General features: G+C 44.5%; 1 protein-coding gene across 1 annotated transcript in view; it reads right to left on the reverse strand.

Annotated features, from left to right (window-relative positions):
* Positions 1–21,260, reverse strand: part of LOC311237332 (glutathione hydrolase 5 proenzyme-like) — an 82,060-nt gene that overhangs the window by 16,448 nt on the left and 44,352 nt on the right. The window contains exons 4-9 of the mRNA XM_084325152.1: positions 21,037–21,232; positions 13,437–13,597; positions 4,901–5,047; positions 3,556–3,686; positions 2,411–2,595; positions 376–467 (exon numbers count right to left, since the gene is read on the reverse strand). Of these exons, the coding sequence (XP_084181278.1) occupies positions 376–467; positions 2,411–2,595; positions 3,556–3,686; positions 4,901–5,047; positions 13,437–13,597; positions 21,037–21,232 (912 nt within the window). The remainder of the gene's footprint in view (positions 1–375; positions 468–2,410; positions 2,596–3,555; positions 3,687–4,900; positions 5,048–13,436; positions 13,598–21,036; positions 21,233–21,260) is intronic.

The raw sequence follows: 21,260 nt of genomic DNA on the forward strand, positions 1-21,260 counted from the left end.
ATTATTATTAATAATAACAATAAGTAAATAGTCTAAATACATAAATAATCTAAGGTTTGAAAAATTGGGGCTGTATTCAGGAAAAAGTAAAGTAAACATTGATGAATGATGGTTATGATGGTTAACTTTTAGAATTAGAGGTAAACAGGTAGAAAATAAGGATTTGAGAGTCGGGTGGATAGTTTACTGAATGTGTCATTGGGAAGTGAAGTGGAAGCCGTTCTGGAAGGATTTAAAATCCAAGACCTCAGGTCTGAGAGTGACTGATGGTCAATTAACAGTTTGTAACGTGTAGTTCCACATTTGTTCTGTGCCCCCTACAAATAATTAGAGTGAACAGGTTATTTGACAGAGGAAGCCTGGTGGTGACTCTACCTGCCATCACATTGTTGGCTCTGCCACAGAAGTCCAGCAGCTCGTTGTTCAGGATGAGGCCTGTTCTGGGGGAGTAGACAGCTGAACCAAATCTGGAGAGGGGGGAGAGAGAGAGAGAGAGAGAGAGAGAGAGAGAGAGAGAGAGAGAGAGAGAGAGAGAGAGAGAGAGAGAGAGAGAGAGAGAGAGAGAGAGAGAGAGAGAGAGAGAGAGAGAGAGAGGGGGGGGGGGGAGAGAGAGAGAGAGAGAGAGAGAGAGAGAGAGAGAGAGAGAGAGAGAGAGAGAGAGAGAGAGAGAGAGAGAGAGAGAAAGAGGGAGAGGGAGAGAGAGAGATGGGTGAGCAGAGGAGAGAGCTGATAACTGGGTGAGCAGAGCTCAGAGCTGATAACTGGGTGAGCAGAGGAGAGAGCTGATAGCTGGGTGAGCAGAGGAGAGAGCTGATAGCTGGGTGAGCAGAGGAGAGAGCTGATAGCTGGGTGAGCAGAGGAGAGAGCTGATAGCTGGGTGAGCAGAGGAGAGAGCTGATAACTGGGTGAGCAGAGGAGAGAGCTGATAGCTGGGTGAGCAGAGGAGAGAGCTGATAGCTGGGTGAGCAGAGGAGAGAGCTGATAACTGGGTGAGCAGGGGAGAGAGCTGATAGCTGGGTGAGCAGAGGAGAGAGCTGATAGCATGGGTGAGCAGAGGAGAGACCTCTGGCTCTAGGCTGTGGAAGGCTGTTCTGATGGGCTTTCATCATTTCAACTTCAGAGGTTTCAATGTTCTACTGGCTCTGGCAGCTCTGGGGGAAACTGCATTACCTACGATGCACCATGGGCATGGAATAATGTGCAAAAGGATCTCAATTTAGACACATTTATATCCTTGAATGAATTGAAATGCATCATAAAGAACGTAGTGACTGAGGTACGTCTTATGTATTATATGTTATGTTGTGTATGCTGTATTTTATTATGGGGGTGTCAGTGGCTCAATAGGTAGAGTGGTCGTCTGGTAATCTGAAGGTTCCCGGTTTGATTCCGGCTGCTCCCGGTAGTGTGTCAAAGTGTCTTTGAGCAAATCACTCAACCCCTAACTGCTCCTGATGAGCAGGTCAGCACCTTGCATGGTTGCCTCTGCCATCAGTGTGTGAATGTGTGAGTGAATGGGTGAATGTGAGGCATAAGTTGTCAAGCGCTTTGGACAAAAGTACTATATAAATGCAGTCCATTTATCATTATATTGCAACTTTGTATGGCTGCTACTTTCGCCAGGCCTCTCTTGTAAAAGAAAACTGTCTATCTCAATTGGACTTCCAGCTCTAATGGTTAAAAAAGTGTTCAAGGGATCACTGACTTCGAGTTGAACCAGGGTTCTACAGCATAATTACCATTCAAGTAGCATAATGCTCCTAAAAATACAGCAGCTAAGTTCTAACTACCTACCAAACTGAAAAGGAGCACTGTATGGTAAAAAGAGAATGGTGGGTATCTCCAATTATTGGTGATGATGCCACTATCGTCTTCTATTCTAACAGCAGAGTCACAGTAGTGCTCTGTCAGCCTGCTGATGGGAGGAATGGAATTCAGATGGTTTTTAGTTTGCTATCCTTCTCCTCCAGACACATGTCACATTGCGAGGAAAAAATATCTACACTACGTCTATCCCTCAGTTTGCCCTAAAAAGAGCTTGTTAACATTGTTAGCCATCCTCATTGGAACTACAAGTCACCACTTGCTAGCTAGCTAGCTAGTTATTCTTAGGGAACCTGGAGGCCAGATATAGAATACTTTCCCACACAGTGTGACAATACCCAACAAAAATTCTAAATGTCAAGATGATCCCTTTTCTGTTTCCTAGGCTACATGCAGGAAGCTGGCGCTTTAGTGATTTCAAGCTTCACAACAATCTCTAAATGTGATTGTAGTACAAAGCGATGGCAAAGAATTGCGTCATATCGCTGTTGATGCCGTGGGCGCGGCACATTCCAGAGGAAGTATAAATTGTGTTTAAGGGGCATGGACTTACCCACTCTCACTTAAAAATTAGCTTTAGGCTTACATCTGGTTGATGGTGCTTGTGACAGAGACAGCAGAGCCGTCCTCAGCCAAGACAGATACGTGAGTGGTCCCCAGGCGGTCGAAGGACGGCATGACGTTGTAGTAGGAGTTGTTATGGGTTCTGTCAGGGGTTATCATGGCTCTGACACCATCAGCGAAGAACGGATCAATCAAATGAGATGCATTCTAGACAGGAAGTTAGAGATATTTAGGGCTAGATCCACAAAGAATGGATTGCACGGAGCAAGTTGCACCCTTACTTAAAATTCATTATGAATTGAAAATGGGGGACCCTGATGTAAACAAGACGAAAGTCTTTCTCTGGTCTGCATCCCCTTAACAATTGTGTGTATTGAGCCGTACTGTATTGTACCCATTCTGCAATCTGTTAATAACATTTTCATTCAATCAATCAATCTGCACGGTGAACATTTACATAATGTAGTGAAGAGTTTGACTTGTAGATGGATACGCATTTAAGAAACTTTCTTAACCCAATGTAAATCAGGCTAGGGAATGTCTCAGAAACTATTTTTCCACTAGGGTTATCAGGTTATAGATCTGTTTTACAAACATGACCAATGTGGACAAACCTTTTAACAGACACATATTACAGCAAATTAAAAACTACATATGAAATTAAAAGCAATTTTTATCTTTTGTATATTCTTAATCCTTATGAAAATATGTCTCCATTCCTCCACTACGTCTCTACCCATCCATTTCACTCCTCCATTCCTTGTTTACATGTAGAACATGGATTGGGCCTTTAAAATCTTTCTTCCTGCAACTTGAAGGTAGAATCTGCAATGTTGTCAAACAGCAACCTCTAGGCCTAAGTGGTATTGCACTTTGTTTAAATGTTTGGTTTTGGTCTGATGTGTGCGTGGGAGTTTAGTAACTTATTATACTGTGCATTTCTTTAGACCTCTCTTGGCAGAGCCTGAGTTGTGGCCAGCAAGAGCAACCCTTCCCCTATCCCCACTCAACTCCAACCAGCACATCAGACCAAACCAAAATATTTAAACAAAGTGCAATACCAAGCAGGGCTCTGTTGCCTAGAGATCGCCTTTAAACCCTGAAAGGTTCATATTTTGAGATGCTTCATTTCATCACTAATAGTTATACGTTTTTTCAGTTGCCCACCTGTCTGAAACTGAAAACAGGGTCGCGGACGGCCATCCTCTGTCCATTAGCAAACTTCACTGCTTCAACATAGCGGTGGTACGTCTGTAGCTTCTGGTCCCCCGCCAGTGAGCTGGGTGACAGCTGGAACCCTGGGAACACACCACAACAGCATGAGAGGGACTGACCTAACTTCAGGGACACAAGGAGATGCCTTAGCCTAAGACGGATTCCACTGGGGTGTGGGCCAAGGAGCACTTAAAGCATCCCTCAGTACCAACTACCATCTGCCTCTACAGTGCCTCCTCCCACACCAGCCCTAGCCTCCACCAGCTGGGAGGATGTAGAGGTCTGGTCCTGTTGTCTACTCTGTGTTGTATGATCTGTACACCTCCTATATATCTGCTGTTTCTAGGACCAATACTTTACACCTACTCATTATGCACATGTCACATGCACACAGATTGTGTAAACTAAGACGTTATAACAAGATCGTGTAAGCTAAGAAGTTTTAACAAGATTGTGTAGCTAAGATGTTTTAACAAGATTGTGTGAGCTAATAAGTTATAATAAGATTGTGTAAGCTAAGAAGTTAAAACAAGATTGTGTAAGCTAATAGGTTTTAACAAGATTGTGTAGCTAAGAGGTTTTAACAAGATTGTGTAGATAAGAAGTTATAACAAGATTGTGTAAGCTAAGAAGTTTGAACAAGATTGTGTAGCTAAGAAGTTTGAACAAGATTGTGTAAGCTAAGACATTTTAACAAAATTGTTTAGCTAAGAGGTTTTAACAAGATTGTGTAGCTAAGAGGTTTTAACAAGATTGTGTAGCTAAGAAGTTCTAACAAGATTGTGTAGCTAAGAAGTTCTAACAAGATTGTGTAGCTAAGAAGTTCTAACAAGATTGTGTAGCTAAGAAGTTAAAACAAGATTGTGTAAGCTAATACGTTTTAACAAGATTGTGTAGCTAAGAGGTTTTAACAAGATTGTGTAGATAAGAAGTTATAACAAGATTGTGTAAGCTAAGAAGTTTGAACAAGATTGTGTAGCTAAGAAGTTTGAACAAGATTGTGTAAGCTAAGACATTTTAACAAAATTGTGTAGCTAAGAGGTTTTAACAAGATTGTGTAGCTAAGAAGTTTTAACAAGATTGTGTAGCTAAGAGGTGTTGTTTTTGGTTTAAACTAATTTCCGGTGAACTCTTCAGGTGGAAAAAGAGAAGGTGAACAGGCTTGGAGGAAGACATGAGAGGGACGGGGTGGTCATAGATCCTTGCATTCTCAATGAGGGCAAATGTGTACATTGTGTATATGTTGTATATTGTGTACAACAATATACAACATTTCTAAAGTGTTAAAAGGGGACACCTTTCATGATATTGAGAATGAGGGCCAGCATGGCGCCCCCAGCAGGAGGCGGTGGGATGTGCATCACAGTGTCTCCCAGTGGAACCCTCCAGGCATCCTGCACCCGCACCTGGAACGACCTCAGGTCCTCCATGGTCAACGTCCCACCTGACAGGGAGACATGTAGAGAACATGTAGAAATGTACACTGCATATTAGTCCATGAGACAAGAGCCCAAAAAACAGACACATTATGAAGAGAAAAGAGAAATTAAAGAACGTCGGACTACCGCCAGGATCTCCCGAGCCCCCGGGTTTTCCCCAGCTGGGATATCGGCCCTACGCTGGACTTTCTTCAGATTCCCGTGGCAGAGGACTGGAGAACGTCACACAGCATTCGGTAGTCGAACTGAACCGTGCTCAGGTAGGGCTGGCAACGGCAACTTGCGGCGTTGGCACTGCCACTGTCGCCCATTGTCCCGTGAGACAACCGGGCAGCACGTGCAGCTTAGAGAAGCAGTTGGCCTCGGTCCTCTGCCCAGACATGGTAGAGTGGCACCCAGACCGGAAACCGACGCCGAGAGGCGAGTCGGCCCGCAGATGGCTGAGTGGGCCAATGAGGCTTATACCGCTGCAGTACAGAACCTAGCAGCAACAAATAACATTGCTTAGTTAGCTGCTTTTCTGTCGAAAATGGTGTCAGGCGGTGGGGTCTTGGGGCCGGCCGGCGCCAAGACCCTCGCTCAGGGTTTTGAGGTTATACAGCATTTAATGCAGCTGCAAGCTATAACCTCAGGGAAGGGGATGACGCTTTCAACGCTTGTGCACAGATATCTGTGGTTGGAGCAGTCCCCCCTGGAGGAGGAGAGGAGAATTCCCCTCCTCCGGGCCCCCCTCTCCGAGGATGGACTTTTTGGTTTGTCAGCGGAGGCGTTGGCGGCCTATAGCCAGGCGAATTTGAGGGGCCTGGGTGATAGTAATATCACTACAGGGCTACGTGAGTGGGGAGCTTTTACTCAAGACAGAGTGAAGACCACACAATGGGCCTCATTCATGAAGCGATATAAGAACAGATTTCGTTCTTAACTAGCATTTCCTCTTATTTTGTTCTTACCTGGGATTCAGCAATGTTTTCTTATTATTGCTTTTCTCTCAGGCAAGACCAAATTCTAAGAGTGGTCGAGAGCACTCTTACCCAGATAAGAAACTCTTACCCAGATGAGAAACATTAAAAAAAAAAAGCCTACCATTCATAATAATAATAATACATCAGATTTATATAGCGCTTTTCCTAATTCTCAAAGACACTTTACAAAACAAACAATATAATACAATACAGTTTTAAAATATAGAAAATATATATATATATAAAATGGTGAGAGGAAGGAGTTCATGGGTTGAAAGCAAACCATTGGTCAATTGCCCCCAAATACAGTACCCCCAAATACGACTTTATAAACCCAGAACTTTTCAATAATTATTATTATTATTATAACTTATTGCATGCGTTCTGCTTCTGAAATGGATTATATATTGCTGTTAGAACAGTTAGATGCTGGCTGCCCAGGCCGTACGCATATAACGCATATTTACAACCTCTCCTCTCCTCTCCTTCTCTGTATAGATGTAGCAGTAATGTCTATCTGTATGTCATGTACAGTATGTCATATATGTTATGATGAATTGAAAATGGGGGACCCTGATGGAAACAAGACGAAAGTCTTTCTCTGGTCTGCATCCCCTTAGCAATTGTGTGTATTGAGCTGTACTGTATTGTACCCATTCTGCAATCTGTTAATACAATTTTCAATCAATCAATCAAAACTCTGCTCCACACCTAAAGTTCTGAGCGCACTCAGAGTTTTAGCCACAAACACCTATAGGTTCGGAAATACCGGATCTGTCATCTGTCAGCGGCATATATCAGTACTGCGCGATTGGTTCTTGACAAGCACGCAGCCAGTCGTTCAGTTTTGACAAAGCCTACTTTGCTGGAACGATTTATTTTGCACTATACAGTACGTATACGTATAGGTACAAGTATAAGTCTTTATTTGTCATCAGATTAACACACAAACACACATGTCCAGGAGTGATGACGGCTGTTCCCCCCATTTCAAACCGCTCCTTTCTGTCGGGGTCCCCCCATGGGTGCAATTGCCCCGACCCCAGCCTCGTTGCGAAACCCCGACCCCAAGAGATACCTTGCTGGCTGAGTCAGGAGAAACCTCGACCCCACGGGACCCCTCGTTGGTGAAGTCAGGGTTCGCAATGCACAGCGGGAGGGACAGGGCTTCCTATCTACGGTTCTTAGCGGACCAGCGCCAGTTGGCTGCGAGGCCGCTTTGCAATTTTTACCATGTGTGGCTACAGAAGTGCCACATGTCGGTGTGGATGGAGAGAACGTTGAGAGCGGGGCTCGTGTTGCAATTTGCACACCCCCACCCTCCGTTTTTGGGTTTGAAACAGACTCTGCTATCAGAGTCCGTGGCAGCGACAGCCCTGGCCGACGAGATTCAATCTCTGTTGGCGAAGCAGGCCATCGTCGCGGTCCCACGTGAGGATGCAATGATTGGGCTTTACTCCTAATATTTTCTGGTGCCCAAGAAAACGGGGGGTATCATCGTTTGATTGCGGTGAGAAGGTTCATGCCATTCGGCTACTCTCTGGCCATGCTGGGACCATCTTCAGGGAATACAAATTGTATTCTACCTGGACGACATTCTGGTCCTCAGCCAGTCGGAGGAGGTCACCAGGTCTCACACCAGGCTGGTGGTCGAACACCTCACCAGCCTCGGTTTTGCTGTGAACTGGGAGAAGAGTACTCCTCTTCCCAGCCAACGGGTGGAGTACTTGGGGTTGATTCTAAGCTCAAGGTCTATGAGGGCAACACTCTCAGAGCGACGTCAAGAGGATATTCGAGAGGTTACGGCGTGGTTCGTGATGCGCCTGCTCGGCTTGATGGCATCTGCCCACTCTGTGGTCCCGCTTGGCCTCCTCTTTATGTGGAGGATACAGGGGTGGTTTTTCAGTATGAAAATAGACCCTGTGAGAGGCAAGTGGAAGCGTCTGAAAGTCCCTGCTTCATTGTTGGGGGACCTTGACCACTGGCGGGGGCCGGGGGCCCTTACCGGCGGGGTCCCCATGGGCAGCAGGACATAACACATGACGGTCTTCTGTGTCTGACCAACGCGGTAGGAGGCAGCTGGCCTGCTCAGTCTGCCCTACATATCAATGTGTTGGAATTGAAGGCAGTGCTTCTAGTCCTCAAACGGCTCCGCCCTTATGTGGTGGGCTAGCACGTTCTGGTCAGGACAGACAGCATGGCGTCAGCGTCTTATATCAACAGACAGGGATAAGTGCGCTCCCCCCGTCTCCACCGGGTGGCAGTCGAACTCTGGCTATGGGCGTCTCACAATCTGCGCAGCCTGAGGGCTCTCCACATCCCCGGCAGGGAGAATGTGGGTGCAGATTTGATGTCACGGGGAGGTCCCCACCCTGATGAGTGGGGACTACATCCAGACATAGTCAGACGGATCTGGAACCGATTCAGGGAGGCCGCGGTGGACCTGTTTGCGAGCAGTCAGTCCTACCAGTGCCCCCTGTGTTTCTCAGTCAGTCGGAGGGACGACCCCCCTCTGGGAGTGGATGCCTTCTCGACGTATCCGTGGCCGCCCGGGATCCTATATGCGTTCCCCCCCATACATCTGATAGGCCAGCTGTTGGAGCGGGTAAGTCAGGAGCGCAGGACTTTGATCCTGGTCGCGCCGGACCGAGGCTCAGCCGTGTGGTTCCCGGCCTTAATTCAACTCCTGGTGGCCCCACCGTGGCCTGTCCCATGGTCGCCGCGGGCCCTCTCTCAGGCACACAGCATGTTGTTTCTGCCGCCTGTCCTGGGGCAGCCTCTAATGGCCTGGCTGCTGAGAGGTTGAATTTGGAGGGGATGCGTCTTAACACTACTGTGATTAACACCATCCAGAACGTACGCGTTCTGTCCACTACTGCGGTTTATGCAGGGAAGTGGCGTATGTTTCGGGAGTGGTGTGGCTGAGGGCCTGGATCCGGTATCATGTCCTCTGAACTCGGTTCTGTCCTTCCTCCAGTCTATCTTGGATAGGCTTTCGGCCTCGACGGTGAAGGCATATGCCACGGCTATATCTTCTTGTCATGTGGGCTTTGAGGGCAGAACGCTGTTCAGCCACCCTCTCGTGAGGCGTTTCCTGCTGGGCGCACAGCACCTCAAGCCTGTTGAATGTGCTTTGTCCCCAAGCTGGGACCTCCAACTAGTCCTGGCAGGGCTGTTGGGGCCCCGTTTGAACTTCTTGAGCAGGCGCCGTTGGATTGGCTGTCTTTCAAGATGGCATGCCTTCTGGCCATCACCTCCGCTAAATGCGTGGGTGAGCTATGTGCTCTTTTGGTTCGGCCCGAGTGTCTGTCTATACAGGGTGATAGCAGCATGAGTCTGAGGCCCAATCCAGCCTTTGTGCCAAAGAATATCCGGAGCTCTTATCGCTCCAGGGATATTGTCCTACAGGCGTTTCACCCTCCCCCTCACGCAGGTGAGTCGGTGTACCTTGGGCGCACACAGGACCTCAGGGCTACCGGCCAACTGCTTGTCTGTTATGGTGGCCTCAACGCGGGTAAGGCGCTGTCCAAGCATCATGGAGTGGCAGCCTCTGCTGCCCTGCTTGGGGGGGCCTCAGTGGAGGACATCTGTGCTGCGGCCTCCTGGTCCTCCCCGGGTCCTTTTGTCAGGTTTTACCTCATGGTAGGGCTGACCCCTATTAGTCGATTAGTCGACTAATCGGTCGAAAGGAGCCGTAGTCAACTGGCCAACCTCTTAGTCGAATATAAAGAAATTAAAATAAAAACAAATTTATAATTTTTATTTTTGTATCATTCTTCCCAAAAGAAAAGAGGCCTAGAAGCGTGGCTAACGCTAATGGCACGCATACCAGAGGCTAACTGCCTACGAAAACAGGCACAGAGGCACTGCAAGAGGATTTCACCCATCTAATGAACATACATATATTTTTTTTAGTGCTGTCAGGCGATTAAAAAAATTAATCTAATTAATTACAGGATTTGTAATTAATTAATCTAATTAATCGCATTTTAATCGCATTACCATTTTATGCCTCATATTCTATATTCTATAATCATATTTCAAATTGCATGTGTCCGGATGGCAGAATTCAGTACTGTATCTACAAAACCTTCCGTTTAATCATCTTCCATCTATTAATTTGCTTAGATTTTTCAGGTCTGGTCAATTTGAGCATGGTGTTATTCACAGTCAAAGATAAAAAAAAATGTATTGATATTCTCATTTGGTTCATTACAATTTACTCAAAATAAAATGTTCATTCAATCAATCACAGCGCAGATTGATTGATTGAATGAAAATGTTATTAACAGATTGCAGAATGGGTACAATACAGTACGGCTCAATACACACAATTGTTAAGGGAATGCAGACCAGAGTAAGACTTTCGTCTTGTTTACATCAGGGTCCCCCATTTTCAATTCATAATGAATTGTAAGTAAGGGTGCAACTTGCACCGTGCAATCCATTCTTTGTGGATCTAGCCCACAGTATTTCTGACACTGGGAAATTGGGAATATACATTCCCTGAGATTCATAGATGTCCCTAGAATCAGATACCAAGAACATGCAAATGGACCATATTAAAAAAAAAATCTGTAAATGTGTATTCTACATGCTTATGGAATGAATGAGATACAAAAAAAATATTATTATAAAAAAAAAAAAAAAAAAAAAACTTTTTTTTGTAATTAATTTTGAGTTAATTTTCATAACGCGATTATTTGCTGTGTAATTAATTAATCTAATTAACGCGATAAACTGACAGCCCTAATTTTTTTTTACCAATAGTCGACTAACGGCACATTTTTGCCAATCATAGTCGACCATCCAAATCCTTAGTCGGGACAGCCCTACCTCATGGACATGACTGGGGGCTCCATCTCCCAGGCAGTCCTGAGTACCGGGACTTCTCCTACACCACGCCACCAGGTGGGCTAGCGTGAGTGTGTGGGTGTGGACCACGGAGTATGTTTCACACATGGTCCCACTCACGTTGTGCGTCCTAGGGTGACTGTTCCCTATTTCGCTCTCGTTAGGACGGGCGGGGGACGAGACTCCCCACCTCCCCCTTTTTGATGGGGGTGCAGGCCCTCAGGGGGTGTATTTGTCATGGCTATGCGTCCGCTCCCCCCTTTTGATCCCATAGGCTGGAGCGGGACACTTAGCCAGTGATGAAGCATAACGAAGGTTATCCTATAACCCTAGTTATGTGAATACTGGCTGAGCGTCCCGCTCTTCATGCCCTGAGGACCCTTGGCTGTTTCTCACGGGTGAAATTCAGACTCGGAAGGGCATGGAAATGACCACACCCTGTGTTTTAAGGAAACACATGAGCAGGCGTGGCCACGGGCGAATGCAGGTGCATGTCTCCCTCTGCGAGTTTAGGTCTGTATTACATAACTTCCTACAGGAAGAGTGTCGCTGCTTTCTCTAGTCGGGTCCCAGCTGCAAAACTGCAGAGTTACTGTATTGCCCTGTATTTTACTGTCGTACACTTTTACTGTTATGTAGACTGTTCTGTTTTGTGTTTTTATGTTTACGTGTGATGTATTGTGTATTGTGTACATGCACTTTTATTATGTTCTTGTGTGATGTACCGCACATTTTATTGCTGTCTGATGTTTTCGGGTGTTATTGCTGTCATCTTGGCCAGGTCTCCCTTGCAAAAGAGATCTTGTATCTCAATGGGACTTCATGGTTAAATAAAGGTTAAATAAAAAAAAAATTAAAAAAATGTACATTTTTTCAGCACGTGCACAATAGGTGTTCGAAAGACGAATATCTCCCATAGGCTGGAGCGCAGCGGGACGCTCAGCCAGTATTCACATAACTAGGGTTATAGGATAACCTTCGTTCTCCAGTCAATCAGATGTCTCAACAGTCAAAGTAGTTTATGGAACTGTAACTAACAGCCCTGACACTGAGAAGAAATAACTAGCTACATTTTCTACTGCAGATTTTGGATGAAAACCTTGTTAATCCAATTTAGTTTTTCGGATTCATGGTTTATTTGAAAACAAATGTGAATTCATGTGCAGACAAATTTTCATGACCCTGGACTTTTCACCAGCAGAACTTGATCAATAACTGAGCTGCTACTAATGATTATTTATAGGGATGCTCGATATTGGCTTTTTTACCGATACCGATATACCGATATTGTCCAACTCTTAATTTCCGATACCGATATCAACCGATACCGATATATGCAGGGTTTGCCCCCCCAAAAAATGGAATAATTTCAGGTAATTAACATTACATATCTCTTGTTGTGGAATTAACACAACATTATGCATACTTTTGACAATAAATAAAATCAGAATTTGTTCTTACTTGCTTGACTGGGTAAATAAAGGTTATAGAAATGTAAAAATATATATATATATATATATATTTTTTTTTCTTTTGAAAACCGATACCGATATTTTCCGATATCACATTTTAATGCCGATATCGGCCGATAATATCGGTAGGCCGATAATATCGGACATCCCTGATTATTTAAGTAATCATTTCATCCAACGATTATTTTGATTAATTTAAGTGCATTTAAATGATTCGTTTTCTTCCAAAAAAAACAGACAAATGAACATTTTCATTGAAGTTTACTTGTGTTTTATTTTATTTGTCCTACATTGAAATTTAGTTGAAACATGCACTTTAACAGGGTCTTTTTAGAGCTGAAACATGCACTTTAACCCTTTCACTACCACACTACAGGTTAACCATTTACTATCACACTACAGACGGTTATGTAGTGTGATAGTAAAGGGTTAACCTTCTGTAGTGTGGTAGTGAAAGGGTTAACCTTCTGTATTGTCACGGTGAAAGGGTTAACCGTTTGTTACAGTAGTGCGGCAGTGAAAAGGTTAACAGGGTCTTTAGAGGGTTTCTGAACAATCTTAGTGTTTCTGAATGAAACATGTTTTCTTCTTTTGTATTCCCATCAGACTAGACACTTTCGAACATGTAACAGTCTTGTTAGAACTGAAACGCACACTTTAACAGGGTGAAGCATGCACTTTAACAGTGTCTTTTTAAAGCTGAAGCAGCACTTTAACAGTGTATTTTTAGAGCTGAAACATGCACTTTAGCAGGGTCTTTTTAGAGCTGAAGCAGCACATTAAGTGTCTTTTTAAAGCTGAAGCAGCCCTTTAACAGGGTCTTTTTAGAGCTGAAGCAGCACATTAACATGGTCTTTTTTAGAGCTGAAGCAGCACATTAGTGTTTCGAAACAATCTTAGTGCTTTTTCCTTTTTTGTATTTCCATCAAACTCCTAGACACTTTGGAACATGTGACAGCCACCAATTAAATGTTTCGAAGCGTCATTTCCAGTAATTTTTTATCACTGTATTCGATTCAGCCGATGCACCAGGGCAGCCCTGATAGAAATGTTCTTTCCATTGTCATAATCTCTTCTTTCTGTCAGCCGATGTTACCTCCACCCACCTGCATCTCTTATGTCTTGTATCAAGCTGAGCCCTATGCTGCCATTGTAGAAGGCATTGGCCCCTTTCTCTGCGATGGTTTCCATGGTTTCTGCCAGCTTAGGGAACTTCAGCGGGTCCCCTGTTCTCAGAACTGTCTTGTTACCGTTACAGAACAACTGGCTGGGAAAAGGAACATCAAACAGAGGAACACGCTCATTATAGAGACATTATTATAATTGATGACAGATGATAAAAATACACAGACCACAATGACTGAATGACCACACATCAGTGAACAGAAATAATTACACGTCATCTTTAGACAATATGTTACAATGAAAGTAGGTAAACAGTATAATTAGCTCCTGTCAACAGATATGATGTGTCTGAAGGCTTGACAACGACCTTAAACATATAACCCAGAATAAATCATTCAATTAACTGGATATTTATAGATTTCCGAGGCAAATCGGTCCTTAAGCAATCTAACTGCTGCTACTAATTCATTCATAGTAATAAATTACTGCAGTTTGAGTATAACATAACTATGAATAAATAACTTGCAAATAAACACAGAAGTTACATGTAAAACCTTGGTTCAGGTTTATTAGCAAATAAAATCTGACAAAAATAACAAAGGAAGACAACAGAGCAGTGGTCGAACAGGGGAGACCAGAGACCCACCAGAAACACAATGATGTTTATTATAACCTATTTTCACACACATCTCTGTCACTCAGGAGCCTATGAAACTGCATTTTAATCTGAAATGCGGTCTGTGGGAATCACTAATGTTAGTCTCCCATCTCCAGGGTGCTGAGGGCTTTTTTCTGGTGGGTGTCGGCCGGGTGAGGGGGAGGGTTAAGGAGCAGAGAAAGACTTTCTGTGGAGATGAGAGGAGAGGAGAGGAGAGGAGAGGAGAGGAGAGGAGAGGAGAGGAGAGGAGAGGAGAGGAGAGGAGAGGAGAGGAGAGGAGAGGAGAGGAGAGGAGAGGAGAGGAGGAATGATGTAGGTGGGATTCTGCGGAGGAGAGGAAGGGATGGAGGTAGGGGATTGTGGGGAGGGGGAGAAGAGAGGAAGGAGAGGAGGAGGGGAATAATAGGGATGGGACATTATGCAGAGGAGGAGAGGAGGGAGGGGATTCTGTGGAGGGGGAGAGGAGAAGGAGAGGAGAAGAGAGGGTCCCAGAGCTGAGGGGATTGCTGCCTTTGAAGTGAAATCTCAGAGCTGTGCATCAGCCTGTGCAGTCTCACTGTGCTGCAGAGCCACGTGGACGATAACAGACTGTCTTTGGGAAGAGGTTCCTGCAGTTCTCTCCAGCTGTTCTCTCTCATTACCTAGTACATAAAGTACAGAGCACCACAGATATTTGTAAATGTAATGCAAACTCGAATTTGAGATTTCCATTGTGTGTCCAAAAGTGGGAAAATATAAAAGGGTTGGCGTACCCTAAAGGGAGGACGGGTGTTGTCCTTCCCAAATGAGAAAAAAGAAAACAGGGTAATATACATTTGGAACTAAATTGTAGTGTTTTTATGACCATCTAATGGGGAAGAAAGACATATTTAGGTTAAGAGGTTTTAAACTGTGTGAGTTTAAATTATGTATTGTTATTACCTGCATTGCTCTTAACCTTTTTTATTCTCTGCTTTTATTGCTTTTTATTCTGTCTATTTATGCTCATTCTATGTCTATTTTACGGCTGTGAAGCCCTTTTGGCTGCAATTCCTGTATGAAAGGTGCTATACAAATAACATTTATTATTATTATTATTATTATTATTATTATTATTATTATTATTATTATTATTATAGTACCTCTGTAATCCTGATATCTAGCTAGCTAATGTGAGAAGTGTATGGTGTGAGGTGTGAGTAGTAATGTACCCAACAGGGTTGAATATGGTAGCCAATCACCACCCTCCACAGTTTTGTGTGAATATTGTAATATTTATTGCGAATATTTTTCAGCTTAAAATGGTAAATGGCACTTTTATACAAAGCACTTTAGAATTTTGTTCCTCGTTTTCACCCATTCACGCACCGATGGCAGAGGCAACCATGCAAGGTGTCAACCTGCTCAGCGGGAACAATTAGGACTTAGGAGTTAAGTGTCTTGCTCAAGGACACTTCAACAGGCTGCCAGGGAGGAGTGGGAATCGAACCGGGAACCTTCTGATTACCAGACGACCGCTCTAACTATCGTGTCTATGGACAACCTTTGTTGAGTGTGCATGGTGTGAGATCCACTTGTTTTTCAATGTGTACATAATGTAAATATATGTAGATGACAGCATCTACTCTGATGGATCTATAGAGGAACAGCAGCTTTCATTCGTGTGTTTTCAAGTTAGACTGGGGAGCCACAAACAGACAGAGCGGAGAACAGATAAGGACGTGGGCTGTGCGCCAAGGTCATCGCAGAGAGAGAGCCTTTTGAATCATAGCAGCATTAAAGTGTGTCAGAGGTGACAAGAGCGCCGTTGCCATGGCATGCCATCTATGAGCGGAACAACTTGTGTCGTCCGGTTCTGTGTTTTTGAGCCAACACTAATACAAATGTTGAGATTGTTGGTGAACAACTAACTTTAGGTTAGTTTTAACGTTAGATAAGTTAACGTTAGCTAGCAGCAGGGATGGATGCCATTGTGCAAATGCAGCTACAGGCAATCGATGATGAGGAGGAAGTGCTGCTGATTTTAATCGGCAGGAGAGAGAGCGCGCGTCAAAGCCATATATAATCGAACTACCTGTTGTATTAAATTAATTGATTGATGTTTAACTTGTCCCTGTGTCCAGTCCTTTCGACTAGCCCCAACCATTCATTGTAAACAATGATGCATGTGTAACGTTTCAAGGTTTCAACGTTATTGACGACTCTCGAGGCAGTTGTTATAGTTCTTCTCACTCAGGTATTTATTGCAACTTCAGGTATACAAGTCTGGGTACATCACCTCTGCCTGCCATTGTAAGACTCCCAACTTCCCATGCCTCATGAGAGCGCACCCTATAGGTGCCACACCCTCTTATACCTTTTCCAGGTCAGCCCCTGCCCCCTTCCCTCTGCCAACCCCCAGCTTGCACGACCAATAGCGTCGCCGCCAGCCCCAGTTTGGCAGAGTGCAGTGACAGCTCGGCTGACCAACCGACCCAAATCCCAGGGTCGCTACACATGTAATTGTATTAACACTTTGATTGCCTAAGGCTAAATTCATGATATACCATCCCTTGCCAGCTCTATTTGTCTATGGAAAAGTTCCCCTTCTTTGCAGGGCTATAACTTTTTAAATTCTATTGCTAAATTGCCATTATTAGGGCCCATTCAAGGTCCTATATGTATTGTTCATTGTGTAGCAACGTTAAACTTTTTCATTCACATATTCATAGTAAAATATGGTCTAAAGTATAAGTATGTTTTCATCTCTTTCTGCAGCTTTCTCCAGAACGTGATTTATAGCCCCAAATGCATTATATTGATGATGAAATACAGTTTGGTAGGAATCTGTGCGAGATCAAAAATTTCAATTGGACGTACTTCTAGAAGTTTCTACGTATCATCTGATGATGACCGGATGGGCGGGGGATCGTTTATAATTCCGTGGGCAGCGTTATATCATTCATCTAGTGTGGGTGATATGATCATCAGAGCAGTTTATATCGAACACGTTCAAAAATAACGCTGAATCTTACCGTATCTTCCTCGCGCCGTTGGACGATGAGCGTGGAATTGAAATATTCCTATTATGGGATGTAGAAATACGCGATGTATTTCCAGGTTGTATAATAGTATATACGTCCAAATCATGTTGTTTATCGAGTTATTGGCAACGGATCGCTATGTATTGTGTCGAGATCGAGTCCCGGGACCTATAGAGAGTGCCCGGAAGTAATATGGACGATCAGCACTTCAACCACATAACTTCCTGTTTGGCGCTTCTGCTGATCGGCCACCAGATGGCGCTCTTGAACCGCTAGAGCTTTGAGAGGAGCTCAGAACTGTGTGTGAAGGCTGCGGATGGAAAATATGATTCCGATCACAGATTTTTGAAATATTGATATTAAAGACGAGTTACGGCGTCCTCGGCAACTTGAGCATGGCGGGGAAGGACGCCTAAACACGTTTTCGGCACTTAAAGTGTTAATGGTACTGTGTGTTCTAGCTATGTTAATACATTCTGAATGGCATTAACGTTAGTTGCGTATGTTAGCTAGTATGATAGTCCAGACAAACAAAGCTATTTAGTTACGTTACCTCAGGATACCACTGTCATTGTATTTAGTTGGTTAGCTATTTAGCTAATGTTGATAGCATTGAATAGCATCAATGCTAGCTGGCTGGCTACAATGAATGCTCACAAGCTGGCATCGTAAAATCTCAACACCAGCCATGGGAATACTGTTTACTAAATTATGGAGGCTTTTTAATCGTCAAGGTAAGAGAGGATTTGTCATGATCAACAGAAGGCGTATCCTATGGAACAGTCTATGTGCTTGGCTACTTAGCTATCTTATTTGGGTTTTCAGAAAAGTCCCGCTATGTGACGCTAATTTCTAGCTAGTATCGTATCGTGTATTTCATCACAGTAGCCTCCCGGTGTTTAATAAACACTTCTAGCCAGGACATATCTGGACATATAAGACATATGTATCATGTTTCTTTTTTGTTGGCTGGGTTTGCGGATCTCCCTGTCTCCCTGTGAGTGGCTGTCCCGGAGGCTTCATTACTTAAGGCAACCTTCTTGCGTTCAGCGCCCCACGTGACCACGCCCCGCGGCAGCGCCAGAGCGGAGCGGCAGAGCGGCAGCGGCACGCAGGTTGCCGCACGCAATCCCCCCTGTTTTAACATCGACGGTTAGCTCAACTCGTTCGCCAGCTTGCTGTGGAGCCTGCAGTCCAGTTGGTGACAAGTTCGAATCACTTAATTTTCTTTCTTTTTTTATTTTTACGTTTAATAAATTTATCGCCTCTCTATATAAACGTCTTTCTTTCGCCGGTTAAGTTTAGGCATTCTTTCGGAGTTGGTTAAGGTTAGGGTTAAGTTTAGGCATTCTTTCGGAGTTGGTTAAGGTTAGAGTTTGTCTTAGAGCATGGCAATATTTCTTTCGCCGGTTAAGTTTAGGCATTCTTTCGGAGTTGGTTAAGGTTAGAGTTTGTCGCAGAGCATGGCAATAGAATGCCTGTCTTGGGAGCTCCCGTAGCTCACTGCATATCTCGGCGCTATTTCTGCGTCGGGGAAAACTGTGCTCGTCACGGATCTGGGGGACACAAGTTCGATTTCCGGACCCGCCGTCATTTCTCAGAATGTCTTCCCCTGCTCTACATCCCATTTCAACCTGTTTCTGTCGGTCATGCTTGACCAGAAAAGCGATAAACGCTAAAAAATAAAGTTTAAAAAAAAGAATGCCTGTCTTTCTTTCGCCGGAGCAGCAGCCTATTTCCGCTCTGCCTCTCTGCCGCGGTCACATGGGCGTCGTGGCCAATCAGAGAAACGCTGAACGCAAGTAGGTTGCCTTAAGTGTTCACGCGTCCCGGAGTGATGACCGGAGTGTTGGACCCCCCGTGATGAAGACCGGGAGGATGCGACCCTCTCTGCGTGCCCCCCTGTCTCCGGCTCTCTCGTAGTGATGACCAGAGTGCTGGACGTCCCGTGATGATGACCGGGAGGACGCGACCCTCTTTGCGCCGCCCCTGTGCCTCAAATAGATCCGCTATCAGCTCTATCTTTAATCTTTCAAAATGTTCAGTTGCTATCGCATGCACTCATCTGTGTTTCATTACACACATGAGTGCAACTGTTCGCCTGTTTTTACTGCAACACTACTATCACCGACATCTAAGAAGGGAGATCCCCCCTTGATCACACACATTGACAGTGTTGTGAAGAAGGCACGACAACGCCTCTACTTCCTCAGGCGCCTAAGGAAGTTCCAAGTCAGTCAGAAGATCCTTAGGAACTTCTACTCATGTACAATAGAGAGCATCCTGACCGGCAACATCACCTCCTGGTTTGGGAATAGCACTGCACAAGACCGTAGCAGACTACAAAGAGTGACACGCTCAGCCGAACGCACAATTAGAGGGGGGCTTCCCACCCTCCAGAACATTTACAACAAGCGGTGCAAGGGGAAGGCTAAGAGAATTATTAAGGACTCGAGCCACCCGAACAACTGCCTCTTTGAACTGCTGCCGTCAGGCAGGCGATACCGGAGTCTTATGGCGAGCACAGAAAGACTCAGAAGGAGCTTCTATCCCCAGGCCATCAGGCTGCTAAACGAACAATAATCGCTAAACGAACAATAATCACTATGCAACAACCATCAAATGCACACAGCACACACACCCACACGCACACACTCACTCAAACAACAACACACTGCAGCACCCACTCTCCACACTTTAGATCACACAAACACACTTACACTTTATATTTATTGATAAAGGATTTGCACTACAACTCGTACACCTACTGTGAATTGTACCTAAACTGCACCTCGTCCATTTATGCCTTGCACTATATAGTATTGTATATTAGTACACTGCACAGTATTGTATATTGTATGGTAACTACGTCTACGAACATTGTACATATGTCTAAACTGAACACTGTGACCTCGTTTTTTACTTCTAATTTTTACTATGTTTTTATTTCATACTTACCTTGTCATGCACAGTCTCTGGAGCGCAACAGTAAGAAGCATTTTGTACAAAAGTATTCTGTACTTCTGTATGACAACTATTAAAGAAACTTGAAACTTGAAACTTGAAACTTGAATGGCCCTTCTAAGGTTTCTCTCCTCCACATTGCCTGTGGTGCATTTTTTCCTATTGCTAGGTTTTAGTGAGTTTTTCCTTACCTTCGCGTGGGGTATGTCTGGGAGTGTTGCATTTATTTATTTTGCATTTATTTAAAAAATTTTGGACCTTATGGTGTTCTTGTTTTGTTCTTGACTTATTGTGATGTTTCTTCTTGACTTGTTTAAAGAAGACGTGTACGGCCCATGGGGACATTAACGTGTGTTGTCGGGCCTTACAAATAAATTTGATTTGATTTGATTTGATTAAGGGAGAGGTGGGCTATCGCGTCATCGGTTCAGGAAAGATGCGTACTGGCTTGTAAAGACGGGAACGCAAGGGTGGCGTTGCTTGATTGATTGATTGCGTCTTCAGATTAGTTCACTCTGTTACCCGTTTTCAGAAAATAGCGTATTCAGGCTCCCAGAACGCGGTACCATGTGGACGAAACGTGCATACTATAAAATAAAATACTTTGGCGGATACACCCAAAATCGTATCCATCTGGACATGGCTTAGACTAACTCCCCAAAAGGAATGGAAGTGAATGAGGAGCCTGATACCTGGGGAAGAGTGGTGGTGTTGACAGCACACAACAGGGACAGCAGTGGTCATTAGCTTACTTGTAGATTACTTTAGAGGTAAGACTGCTGAAACAACTTTACAAGTAAAATATCCCAATAACTTAGGAATGAGTTTACACCAAGGGGCTGCTACTGCCAGGATTCAGCCTTATTATGTGTTATTATGTTTGAACATCCACTTCCTAACCCTGAGTCCCAGATCAGCAGTGTGTGTGTGTGGGGGGGGGGGGGGGGGGGCTGTTACCATAGAGAGGTGTCTTTCACCAGGTTTCCTATGATGGGCTCATTTAGGAGGTGACCCAGGAAGGGAGGTAGAGGGAAGCCCTTCCTGGCCAGTTGGATGCTGGGCTCAAACAGCTTGGCCCAGGGCAGCCGCCCGTAGCGCCTGTGCACCTCCTCGTAACCACACAGTTCCCCCGGCACGCCGATCCACCGACTGCCTACAGAAATGTAGAGAGTATAGCTCAC

This window comes from Notolepis coatsorum (assembly GCF_963971535.1).
Source record: "Notolepis coatsorum genome assembly, chromosome: 11".
Lineage (NCBI taxonomy): Eukaryota > Metazoa > Chordata > Actinopteri > Aulopiformes > Paralepididae > Notolepis > Notolepis coatsorum.